The sequence below is a fragment of the Thunnus maccoyii genome, chromosome 16, assembly GCF_910596095.1.
Source record: "Thunnus maccoyii chromosome 16, fThuMac1.1, whole genome shotgun sequence".
NCBI lineage: Eukaryota > Metazoa > Chordata > Actinopteri > Scombriformes > Scombridae > Thunnus > Thunnus maccoyii.
The window spans coordinates 7,073,288-7,086,698 of record NC_056548.1 but is presented as its reverse complement, the minus strand read 5'-3'; the positions used below and the strand labels follow the sequence as shown (position 1 = coordinate 7,086,698).

General features: G+C 37.2%; 1 protein-coding gene across 1 annotated transcript in view; it reads left to right on the top strand.

Moving 5' to 3' along the window:
* The first annotated feature begins 2,547 nt into the window (after positions 1–2,547).
* Positions 2,548–13,411, top strand: part of plekhd1 (pleckstrin homology domain containing, family D (with coiled-coil domains) member 1) — a 15,937-nt gene continuing 5,073 nt past the window's right edge. The window contains exons 1-10 of the mRNA XM_042388657.1: positions 2,548–2,702; positions 4,632–4,725; positions 4,888–4,977; positions 5,336–5,412; positions 6,073–6,164; positions 6,256–6,308; positions 6,462–6,556; positions 6,654–6,747; positions 7,914–8,104; positions 10,067–10,199. Coding sequence (XP_042244591.1) covers positions 2,548–2,702; positions 4,632–4,725; positions 4,888–4,977; positions 5,336–5,412; positions 6,073–6,164; positions 6,256–6,308; positions 6,462–6,556; positions 6,654–6,747; positions 7,914–8,104; positions 10,067–10,199 — 1,074 coding nt within the window. The remainder of the gene's footprint in view (positions 2,703–4,631; positions 4,726–4,887; positions 4,978–5,335; positions 5,413–6,072; positions 6,165–6,255; positions 6,309–6,461; positions 6,557–6,653; positions 6,748–7,913; positions 8,105–10,066; positions 10,200–13,411) is intronic.

Genomic DNA, 13,411 nt, shown 5'->3' with positions numbered 1-13,411 from the left:
ATTGAACTGTTCTTTCATGGGTTGAGAAGGTTCTCCTGCTTCTTAAAGGTGCCCTGTGGAGTTTTAAACAAACAAAAGTTATTTTTACACCAAACACATTGTGTTTATCCTGGAGATCGAACAAACATGTTGAATCTATTTCCTACTTTGGAAAACATTTGCACAGCCAATTTTTTTTTCTGCATTGTTTACATGCATGTTAGCTTGCAATTAGGCTGCAACTGATTATTACTGGTTATTATTGATTAATCTGATGTTCATTTTCTCAATTAATTTTGTCTATAAAATGTGAGAAAATAGTGAAACATGCCTGTTATCATTTCTAGGAGCCCAAGATGAGGTCTTGATTTGTCCAATCAGATGTCCAAAATCCAAAGATATTCAGTTAATGGTCAAGTATGAAACAAAAAAGCTTCAAATTCTCACATTTGAGAAGCTGCAACCAGAAAAAGTTCGGTGTTTTTTTCCTTAACAGACTGTCGATTTACTAATTGATTAACTGACTTATAGTTTCAGCTCTACTTGCTTTCTTCTTCTTCACTGCCTTTCCCGGTGCATTGCTGCAATTCACCGCATGTTACATCCACCTGTATATAATTGGAATAGTGTGAAACCATTGGCAGGACTGTGTATTGTGTCACCAGTGTGCACGTGCATGTTCACGACAAAAAAACACTCTTAAAAACACCTGCTTCATAGTGCTGCTAGAGGTCAGAAACTCCACAGGGTCCCTTCAAGATCAATAATCCAATCAGTTTCTAAATGATTTACCTGAAAAGTCACAAAAGCTGAAAAAGTTCTCATAAGCTCATGAAAAGTTGATGTTTTGGAGATTTGTTTTCACTGAACAACGACAGGGTAATGACTCAGGACAGAAATAATGTTCATAATGTTTGTTTTTACACATGTTTCATCATGTAAGTTGAATATAAAATGAATATAAAGATGCATCTTCACATCCTGAACAGTCACGTTACTGGTGATGCAGAGAAAATATTTAAGACTTGCCTCATTCTAAGGATTTTAGTTGTTGTTTGACCAATCATAAGCAAGCGCACGGTGTTAGTCTGAACATCTTAAAAACGCAATAACGTCTTTTAACATTTAATCACGCGAGCAGAATTCTGGCTACACGGAACATCTTTGATCATATGTGTGTGTGTGTGTAAATATCGAGGAAAACCCTTTAAAACTGTCAGCTGGACGAGACATTTTCACTCATACGAACACAAAGCGATAGCAGCACATACTGGGGCTGTTTGGAGGCTTCAGGAGAGTTTTAGGATCAGGTGATTATATGTTATAGTGGGGGGGTAGCTGTGTCTTTTTATTTTCTGTCATTCCAGAATGAGTCTGCCTTATTTCCAGATTTTTGATTGTGAAAATAAGTTGTAAAGCGATGTGTTTTATGACGACTAAATTAAAGTTTTTTAAACTGGTGAAAATGTGGAAGTGTTTTAGTTTGTTTGTATTTATAGTATGTTCAAGTTAAAAATGTCTGTTTTGGTATTTTTCCTAGATATTAACAGGTGGAATTGAGCCTGAACTTCATCATGGTTGGTTTTAATGCACTTTATGTCCGTTTATAGAAAACAGTTGTTCCCATGTTTGAAGTTTTCATCCTGTTTTTATCAAAATAAGAATTTTTGGTGTTTTACTGTCACTTTGAGTCACATTTTTTCAAAATTGTGTGACTTTTCTCTTAATTTGATGCTGTTTTAGGAATTTCTTTTCATGGAAACAGAAAAAAAAAAAAATATAGCAGGCTTGTGCATTTCTCTGTCCTGCATGTCGAGGCTGAGCTGTCAATATCTTTATAATCTGCCGTCCATCCACTCTGACACATGTTTGGTCAATTAATCTGATACTCACGACGCTGAGCTGCATGTCAACCGCTCTGACTCTCCATCCTCTTTACTAGAGAGTCGTGCCGCCACGCCTCAGCCACAGATGTTCCCCTAATTCACTGCTGGAGTGATGGATGGAGTGATGGATGGATGGATGGATGGAGTGATGTATGGATGCATGGATGGAAAGTTCACACCTGCCAAAAGCTGGAGACTGCTGCTTGCTGCAAGTACAGTAATCTGAATAACGGCTTTTACTGGCTGGAATATATCGACCGGGCTTCAGATTTAGCAACTCATTCCTAAAGCTTCTCTTTTCTCTCCCGCCCCCATCGCCTCCCAGTATCCCTCCTCTTCCTCCCTCCCTCCCCCTCCCTCTCTATCATCCCTGTTTTCATCTCTGCTGCACTGTGCAGTCAGTCCGCCTCCAGCTGATGAGCGTATTGGCAGCTGCATCGTTCCACCCCGCTGAGTTATTGGGATTTCTCTGCTACTTTTAGTGGCAGCTACTTCCTCACAGCTGTACATGCACCTCTATGTGTGTGTGTGTTATTGAGTTATTCGGCTAATTGTTATTGATTGATTTATATTGATTTTTTTTTTTTTTTTTTTTTTTTAGTTCTATTGATAGTTTTTTTTGTTGTTGTCTTTTTTTTCCTCGCTGCTGCCCCACCTCCCAGGGCGTGGGAAGCCAGAGAGGATGTTCTCGTCCTCGTCCAGAAACTCTCTGTTCTCGCCCTGGACGTCCATGGAGCAGTCGGACTCTGAAGTGTTGGACATCAGCACCAAAGTGCAGCTGCACGGCGTGCTGTGGAAGAGGCCCTTCGGACGCCCGTCGGCCAAGTGGTCCCGCAGGTAAGGGTGAGGTGTGATTCACCTGTATTTTTTTTTGCAGGGTGACGAAGCTTAGGGGACGACTGCTTTTTCTTAGTTCCTGAAAAGTTGCTATTTTGGAGGTAGTTTTCCTTTTATGGGGACAAAAATGCAGATTTTTCTTATGGAACGGTCACATTTTCCTTCCAAGGAGTGAAAATGAGTGTTGAAAAGTTTATAGCTGCTGTAACATATTTGACAAGTGAGTTCAGTCAACTTAAATTGACCATTTATTTGGCACCACAAGTATAAAATATCATCACTCTACTGTTCTGAAAGCAAAATCACTTTAAATTGCTTCATAATTGTTGTTGAAAATAACTTTTTCTCTTAGAAAAATATCACCAATGACAGAAAATGACGCTGTTTTTATGGCAGTAAGACCCTGATTGATTAATAGTTACGATTTGTCGCCTTGATCAACTTTATTTCTAAAATGCTGAATTATGAGCTTCAGATTTTTATTTTATTTTCTCCCAAAATGGAAATTGAGGATTTTAAAACGGGACTGTTGACATGTTGTGTATTAGAGGATCGCTTTATATAACAACAGGATATACTTATCCACCAGTGTTGTCACATCCCAATGCAACTATATGCTGTTAGGAGTGACTATTTGGATGTAAAAATGGCTGGATTGGTACCTTATGTCATGATAATGCTCTTAGTTTACATAACCGTTAAAACGACAATACACAGTGGATCCAGAAAGCCCATTTACTGCTCAATCTTCGTAACCTTTCTCATGTGCTCGTGTCATAAAGGTCAAAAGAATTTGAATTTGCTCTTTTGGTTTTTGTGCCAAACTGGAGATGGTTGGGCTTAATGATTTATTGGTATTTGTTGTTGTCGCCAGATGAAAAAAAAAACAGGCAGTCTGCCAACCACTGACAATGACCCTCAAAAAGGTTTCAAATGACTTCAGTCTAAATATGGCTGCGTGTTTGACAACCATTAACACATAAAAAGACCAGTTTATTCATAACGTCAGAGTTTATTTTCTCTGATGATGTCATCTCGAGTTAGACTTGAGACTTAATTTGACATAAAAACCTGAGTTATAAACTGGAGCCATGAAGTTGGAAAGATGAAGGCGTTTAACAGACAGGAAGGTCTAATGAAAGATGCTACTGAGGTGTGTTATGGGAAATGAAGGCTCCAGCGTTATTGGTGCTCGACTCAAACTAGGAAAACTAAAAGTCATGATATCTCAGACAGAATTTGACCCTCCTTTTAAAAGCCTCTTTGACACGTCTGCCAACTTTTTTGTGTATTGGAAGTGCATACTTATTGCTTGAATGCTCGTTTAAATTGTATTTCATTCACACACTTTTTATTTTTATTAGTTTTTAAGTTTACTTAATTGCAGAGTTCCCTTAAAATGCACAATAACAGCACATGGAGGAAACAAATAAACATATAAATGTGTCACTCAGTAATGAGATGCATCATTGTTGCACCAGTGATCTGTTTTAGCTCAATTGTTACAATTTATAAGGATAACTGGACTCATTAGCTAGTGTTACAGTCAGCTGCAGCCATGTTGTAACTGTGGTTTACATTTAGAAATTTGGAGATTCATCGCTCCTCCCTGTTATGATCAGACTGATGATCAGACCAAAGTTACAGTAAAACGGCAGCAGTGTGGACAGAAAATAGCAGCTTATGTACAACATAAACTGTACAGGTCTGTTGTTATTTAAGACTGAATTAAATATATACTGTCCCTCATCAAGTGAGGAATATACATACTGTATTTATAATAGACTAAAGTGCATCAGTGTCATCATCAAGTTATCCAAAAAGTTACCTGCTCATCAGATTTGTGTTCAGAACATCAGCAGACGTCGGTTCGTTTCAGCTCCACAGGATTGACTCACTGCTGCTTTCATTGTCTTCCTCGGTACAAAGATTCTTCATCATCAAAGACAGCTTCTTACTCTACTACGCGGAGAGTGAGAAGAGAAACTTTGAGACCAACAGGTTCTTCAACATCCACCCCAAGGTGAGCCACTGCATCCTCTCTGAACCCCTGTAAGATAATGAAGAAGGTGACGCTGTTTTAAGTCACTTTTTGCTTCAGTAAACAGACGGAGTCAATAATTCAGACATGAGGCGAGATTATCCCAAAAATATAAATAACTGTGAGATGTATTTTTGGTTTCAGGGAGTCATTCCTTTGGAAGGATGTTTGGTGTCAGCTAACGAGGGCCTGGGCATGCCGTTTGCCATCGTGGTCAACCTGGAAGACTTCTCTGTAAGAAAATGATCCTGTTACACAGTTACTGCAAAGACTCACTGCTGACACTTATCACTTACTTACTGAGGTTAAAAGTATTATTTTTAAGACAGTCATGGGCGTGAAGATGCAGCCAGACAACATAAAACACAAATCTATGTAAAAAAGGTGTTGTATTTGAAGTGTAATACTGCTGCTCCTGCAGAGCAAAGTTGAAGTATGACTTGACAAATTGTGCTCTTATCACTGCAATGATGAGAGAAGTCAGTCTATGTATCTCAGCAGCCCAAAGATGGAAATTCACCATCTTCTTTGACAGCCTGAGCCCATTATTGAATAGATGCTGATGTAAAATGTCTCACATCTGCCCCCCCAGGGTACCATAGTCCTGGCTGCTGAGTCTGAGGATGAGCAGGTCCAGTGGATGGAGATGCTCCAGGAATCAGGGAAAGTGTGAGTAAATACTCAACACAAATTATACTTTTTAAATGTTAAAGATGAAGGCCTGATGAACCCAGAACTGACACAATAGCGTATAATTTGTGACAGTACTTCCAGACATATTGATGATGGATTTATTTTACAGGTTCCTTCATTTTATACTGATTTCCTGGAAATCTTTAATAACAACAGTAATAAGTAATTTGCAGGTATTTAACAATAAATTCTTAGGACAAGACAGCATCTAATATGCTAATTTGTAGTTCAACACACAAATCAAACTATTGTTAAAGGACCAGTGTGTAAGATTTAGTGGCATCTAGCGGTGAGGTTACAACCAAATGAATACCTCTCCCCTCCCCCTTCCCTTCCAAGTGTGTAGGAGAACCTACGGTGGCCACAAAACTTGCTAAAGTTACTTATGAATATTATATTCCATTTCTACCAAATCCACTAGACGCCACTAAATTCTACACACTGGTCCTTTAAATACCTGCAAATTACTTTCCAGAAATTTCCAGGAAATTATAATAAAATTAGAGGACTTGTAAAATAAAGCTTTACCATTTTTTAAAACAGAATTACACTCCTTCTGTAAATTACTGCTTTTAAAAATGCATCTATTTATTTAACCATTCTTTGGTTGCTAAAATTACGATCTCCGACCAACAGCACGTGGAAGAACGCCCAGCTGGGGGAGGCCATGATCGAGAGTCTGGAGGCTCAGGGGCTGCAGCTGGCCAAGGAGAAGCAGGAGTACCTGGGTAAACGAGTGGAGGGTCACCTGATTAAATGAGCGTCTTTGTAGGTTTGACATGCAGAAGCAGATTATGTGAAATAGTTTTCTTTCTCCAGATAAACTGATGGAGGAGACTGAGGAGCTTAGCCATCAGAGAGCACAGAGAGAGGTACGACTTTTGTTTACTGTCGTCCGCAAATAACAGCAACTGTGTTTTTATTAATTTTCTGTCACCTTGGAATTAAGAAATTGTAATGAACTTCGGATATTTCTTACGCGTGTGCTTGTGCACGTGTGTGTGTGTGTATGTGTGTGTGTGCAGGAGCTGGAGCGTCTGAACCAGGTTCTTGAGGAGGAGAAAATGAAGTTTGAGGAGGTGGTGCTGGAGCTGAAGGCAGAGCAGGAGCAAATTAAACTGTAAAAAAAAAACCTCGACTATTTTCCATTAATGTTCACCAGTACTGAATCTATGGTACCAGTCTGTAAATGATATTTTGTTGTGTGTTGTTGGCAGAGACCTGGACGGCACCGCTCAGTCCCTGAAAGGTGTGGAGAGTGAAAAAGAGGAGCTGAGCAGTTTGACGATCATGCTGCAGAAATCCATTGAGGTGAGTAAAAAACATTTAGTGAGAAATAAAAGTTACTTGTCACTCATCCAACGACTCCTGTGTGCTGATAGTGCAAATCTGCAAACCAGCGTAAACAAGAACAACTTTATTGATGTGTTGGAAAGGACTCTGGTGCTCGTTTCCGATCTTGCAATGTTACAGCTGCTGATGTAATAAATTATGTAACAAACCCAATATCCTGCTAATAATCCAATTATCCTGCTAACATAATAAAACTGATACTGATAAAAAAAAAAAACTACTTTTAGAGTGAATTAAAGCCACGTGGAAAAACTTGAGTCAGAAGTGAGTCAAATGTAAGAGGAAAGACACAAAAGTAAAGACTTACAGGAATAATTGGACATTTTGAGAAATAAGCTTATTTGCTTTCTTGCCAAGAGTAAGAAGATTGATTCATTTTTGTTATGTGGATTTTTAAACCTTTAACAGAGCTATGCTAGCTGTTTCCCTCTGCTTCCAGTCTTTATGCTAAGCTAAGCTAACCGTCTCCTGACTGTAGCTCCATATTTGATGCACAGTCGTAATCGTGGTATCAATTTTCTCATCTAACTCTTGGCAAGAAAGTGAAAAGCAAGTTTCCTAAAATGTCAAACTGTTTTTTCTCGGAATATTACTATTAGAATAAAAAAAAATTTTTTTAAATTTGGCACTAATTCTCCTCCATAGATTACAAACTGTTAGTGTAGAAACTTTTGTCCATCTTTGTGAAATATTTTCAGAAATGTAATAACTGAACTCATAATACACGTGCATATGCAGTTAAACTATAATATAATGTATAGTTCTGTCATTTATTCAATAATGTAGATTTCAGCTGAGGTGCTGCATCTGAAAAAGACCTGAATCATCAATGTAAACATCTAAAGTTCAAGAAATTTAAACCTTCTCATTTATTTGACCAAAAAACTTTTACGCAACTATATTTTTCCAGAGATTTCAACTGCAGCCAGTAAGTGGACCTTGAGTGTTGTCAAAGTACTTTCTCTAAGACTGTGAATGAGCTCTCAACTTCCTGCTGCTGTGATATTATTACATTATACTGGTGATACACAGCACTAAAACTCCTCTCCGACACCAGTTCAAATTAAATCCTTTCAGGCCGAGAAGATTAATCAGCATCTGATTCTCGTGTTTTCGTCCTGCAGGAGCTCTCTCAGGAGAAACAGAGAACTCTGGAGCTGCTGGGGGTGAAGGAGCCGGAGGAGAAGGTGGAGGAGACCTGCAGGAAGTCTGAGGACAGCGAGGAGCTCGGAGACGTGGACCTGCTGCAGGACCTGCGCCACATCGAGGAGCAAATGAAGGTCCTGCTGCGTGAGAAGGAGCAGGCTGACGATAAGTGAGTGAGAAACAGACTTCAGACTGTTTTATTTGTGTTTTTTTACATTATCAGAAAGGTTACATAGTCTCATGCTGGTTAAAAATCTCTCAACCTTTTGTCTGAAATCCTTTCAAGAGCATCAAAGTCATAAAAAAAAAAACAAACAAGGTTATTTTCTTTAGTTCCTGAAAATGTCTTAAATGTTTTTTATACATATAACCGACTGATTACATAATTATTCTATAAGACTAAACAGTTATACAAGAAGTTAGACTGCGATCGTGTTCTGACATCCAAAGGGTCAAACACTCTGGCCTTTCCAGGGAGCCTCTATGCTAATGGCACAGAGGATGTAACTGCTAGTGGAAATGTGTATTGATCCCTAAACAACCAGCCCATTGATCAGCACCAGTAAGTGGGATATTACAGGCAGCTGCTATTGACTGTGTAGCGCTAATGTTGTGTTATGAACACTGAAACATACGGCTCATCATGTTTCCATGAACTCTGCCTTCACTTTCCTCCTCTCAGTCGTCTGACAGGTACAGCTGGGATGATGTGAAAAATACAAACACGATACATTTTACATCACCTGTACTGCAGCACAATAGTCCTGCAACAAATACTAGTTATAATGTTCAGTTTTTGTAGCCACTACTTCTTTAGTAGTTTGGTTGGTGTGTTTGGAGGCTGTATTTTATTGAAAGGTTTTTCTAATATTTCATTGACCTCATTTACATACACAGAGGAGCATACAAAACAACAACAACAACAACAACAACAACAGGATCATACAGTTGAATGAACAGTGACAGCGTTTCTAAAAGATTGTTCTGTATTTATCACCAGACTGTTTTATTGGATGGGTTAAGATATTACATAATAATTCATATAAGTTAAATATCCGCCTCAGACATGTTTTAAAATGTATATAAAAAACTCTACGTTGAATGTTTATTTGGGTCTTATATGGTTTTTCCACAAAAAAGCCCACGATGCACTTGTGTAAGTTGCACAGTAGTTCTGTCACAAACTGGTTTTTACAGCCTTCCAGTGTCAAACTGCACATTCGTCATTTTTTACAGTGAAGCTCAAACATTCAACTGTAAGAAGAAAAACATATTTTTGAGTGGAGGGGGACTTTAATAATCACCTACTTTAGCTTAATTTGTGATTAATTTTAATATTTAAAATTTTTTTTTCAGTTTCAGTCATTATTTTTGTTTTTTCAATCATATCATGATAAAATAATATTTCACACTATAAACAATAGAACAGAATAGATAAAATTATATTATCCATACAACCTGTTGTATCTGACATTCTCACACACACACACACACACACACAAAAAACATTTTAGGACAGCAGGTAAGTTTGAAAGTCGGCATAAGTAAAAGTTATAAAAATTTTGTGTAAGAAAAAGCATGAAATCCCTGATGAAGGTTGCTTGACCAAAATGTAGCTACTTAATAAACTTATCATAAGTACAGACAGTGTGTGTGAGTCATTTCCTTGTTTTGAACTATTTCTTTATCCGCTACACACTTGTCTGTTTGCAGGTGTGCAAAGCCCACTACTTTTTTTGCATAAGAAAAAGTGATAAAAATCATAAAAAGAACCAATCTGATATTCAACTAAATTAAAAACACTGAATTAAATTAATCTAAAAGTCTCAATTAAATATCATAGTTAAATAAACAAATGCAAAATGTCAGTTTAACTTGCCTCTTTAAAAGAAAGCTGTCTTGTTTTAACCTTCAAGTGACATTACAAGTGTGTGTGTGTGTGTGTGTGTGTGTCTGTCCACTGTATTTTTTCTGCAACAAAAACAGTGTCATTTTAATCTTGTTGGGTTTTTTTTTAAAAGGGGTTTAAAAAGGCAGAATTAGGACAACAACATGCTCACTGTTCCCTGTGTTTGTTTTGTTTGTGTAGTTTGTAGTTTGTCCCCCGTCTGATGGTGTTTCTGTCGTTCAGGCTCAGGGAGATCGAGCAGCGAGCCAAAGTCCTGCAGCAGGAGAGGGAGTACTACTCGTCTCAGGCCCGGACCCTGCAGCAGTCGCTATCTCAGCTCACCGCGGACAAACAGCAGACTGAGGCCGAGCTGAAGGTAACACAGCATGACTCAGCTGCTCTCAGCCTGCAGTCACACAGCAACCAAACACAGCTCGGAGTCCTTTCAAAGGTCAACACATTATCTTGTTTATATGAGTTTATAATATGGTTGCAGAGGAAAACTTGTAAAGAAAAAGGATGGATTAGTGTAAATGTCCTGATTTATACTTACCACTCAAAGAAAATATAATGTTTACAAAGTATTTAACATTTCTTCATCATATGAACAAATAAATACAGGAGAAGTGCAATTTTGAAACCCTTTTAAATGTGTAAGTGCAGTGTGATTGCTTCTGTAGACACACTGTCTCCCTGCTATTAGCTCTGCTTTATAGTGATTTAAATGGACTGAAGGCTGCTGATTACTCTGTAATTCACTACATTAATACTGGATATAATGACAGAAAGTCGCAGCTGAAAATGGAGGCGAGTTTTACACGTATTTCAAGCTTTTAAAATGTCACTTTTGGAAGATCTGTAAACAGATTAAAAGACCAACCTGTACTGTGTATCATTGCCAAACATGTTAGATGTATACAGTATATACTAAGCACTCATCTTAACAGTATAATGTTTTATCTGTTAGTATACAAGAAATCAACACACTAAACAGTTTTATACTAACAGGAAATGATGCAATGCTCAAGCCATTGAATGTCGATCAAACTTGAATTGTAGAACGCCAAAGAGACAAAAATATTTAGTTTATAAAACTTTAACAATATTTTTTTCTTTTCTGAGCTGTTTACCAACCATCCATAATTATTTTGACTTTTTATCAGCTTTTAGCAGCTCCTCCGTTTCCTTTTCAGGTTTAGGTTTATTGAAAACACTCTAATATATTTTAAAATACAACTTATTAGCCTTTGTCAGGGATAATGATAAAGTCCTGGACTGGTGTTTTCACAGTCCATCAACCACTTAACAAGATCTTATCATTGTCTGACATGAAAAAATATTGCATAACTGACTCCTAAGAAGAAACAATTGATAAAATATTAGAATGTAAAATGTTAGACTCACATAACATCACATCATGAAAGACAACAGTAGAGTGAAACTATTTTAAGATGCATCATACTGACTGTTTAGTGAACTGCTTAGATTGAGCGTACTTTGTACTTTGGACACAACCCGTCTCACATTATTGAGCTTTCTCACAGCAGAAAGACATTTTGAGGAAGAGCACAGGTGGAATATTGATTGTTTTAATATGTTTATTAGGAACACAAAATGATCCGATAACAGGTAGTTACATAAGCAACCAAGTGTACCCGTAGTATATACACTATATTTTGTTTTATAGTGAACAACAGACAAGGAGACATAACAATAAACCTCCCGCTCACACCCCGACTTCCAGCGCCAGCAGATTCTTAAAGTCAAGAAAGAAAAAGAATTGGAAATAAGAGGATTTACAAAATACATAAACAAAACTGACAGTTACAGCAGAGGAAGAATAAAAAAACAAAACAAAACAAAAAAGCACAATAAAAACCCATCAACATCACATTTCATCACCATCCTGAATGTCAAATAAAGGCGAGGAATTCACACACAATAACAAAGATGGAATAAAGAAGATAAAGGGTCTCGTCTTTTATGATGTTGTGCTGTTGATCTTCTTAAAGAGTGTATTTGATTTTTTTCCAAGTGTAAAAATGAAAGGAGATCCTGGAGCCACAAAGAAGGAAGATTAGGACATTTGCAGTGCAATAATGTGTTTCTATGTGCAATCAGGGATGTAAAAGCTAAGACATCAGCCTCTGTTGCTGTAAGGCCTGGAGCTCAGAGCTAATTCCAAAAATAGAAATGAGAGAACAACATTTTAAAGGGAAATTCAGCACCTTAGACATTTAAAAAAAAAAAAAATAGAGCAGTAGTAAGTTTGCAAGCTTGGGGCAAAACAAGAATGTGGAATATTTATAATGCCAAGACCATGCACATTATTGAAGGTTGAAGGTTCATTTTAATTGCCATTATATATAATGCAGGAAGGCACAATGCAATAAATGTATAATGCAAGTTATAGCGCAAAAACACTTGAGGTAGTGCAGGTAGAACAAAGGTAATGTTGATAATTATACATTATTATAACATCTGTGACTTTTTGATGTGAGAAATGATCTCACATTATTTTTATTTTTAATGGAACCAAATTATGTGTTTGAATTGAAATTGAATTGAAATGTTTTCCTCGTCTTTTGATTGAACGTCTGCTTCGTCTGAAGTGTTTTATACATTTTGTCAATTTCAAGTTGAGTCGGGATAAATTATCTGTTGATGAGCTGTTGGTTAATTTACATTGATGTTGCTAAAATTGTCAAAAAACAAATACATAAATATGAAAATACATGACTAAAAATGACCACTACTACTACTAATATTACTACCACTAATACCAACAATAATAATAATAATAATAATAATAATAATAATAATAATAATAATAATAATAATAATAATAATAATAATAATAATAATGGAGTTGGCCTCTGATTCTGGTGTGAGTACCACAGTCTGTGCTAATAACACAGGTGAGGGTTTCTCATCCTGTCAGACGTTTTATTGAATCAAGTTCATCTTTCACGCCTGGTCTGACGAGCTGAGTCCATCTGACACAAAGATCTGGTATCACATTACACTTATTGCAACACAAATGCTCATCCTGTATGAAATAACTTCTCTTTCCTGCCTTCTCTCTGTCTCCACCTCTTACATTTCCTCACATATGCTGTTCTCCTTCCTTTTTCCCTCCTTCAGGTCTCAGTCAAACTGTATTACTTGCAAAGTACAGATGAGCAGTTTAAGACACAAATTCCTGTCCTGCTGAAGTGCCCTTGAGCAAATACCAAAACCCTAACTGACTAGTTAAACCAGTCACCTCAAGTACTTCTTCTACTGTATGTTCCCAGGTTGTGACTGTAAAGACTTGTGTTCCTAGCAGGCTTAGTATGTTAATAATACTGCACACAGCAATATTATTGGAGTTAAGTTAAAAAAAATCAATATTTATTCTGTGTGTTTATTGTCAAATTCAAAGTTTTTAGTATTTTTGCTTGTCAGGTGGAAAAGCCTCTTGAACTGCTTTCAGACAATCACAGGATGCTCTTGACTCCACTTAAATACAGACTTATTATCTTCATCATAGCATCATAAAGCAGGTTTCAACAGTCTGTAACCTCCTTAAACATTTGAATTTCTCCT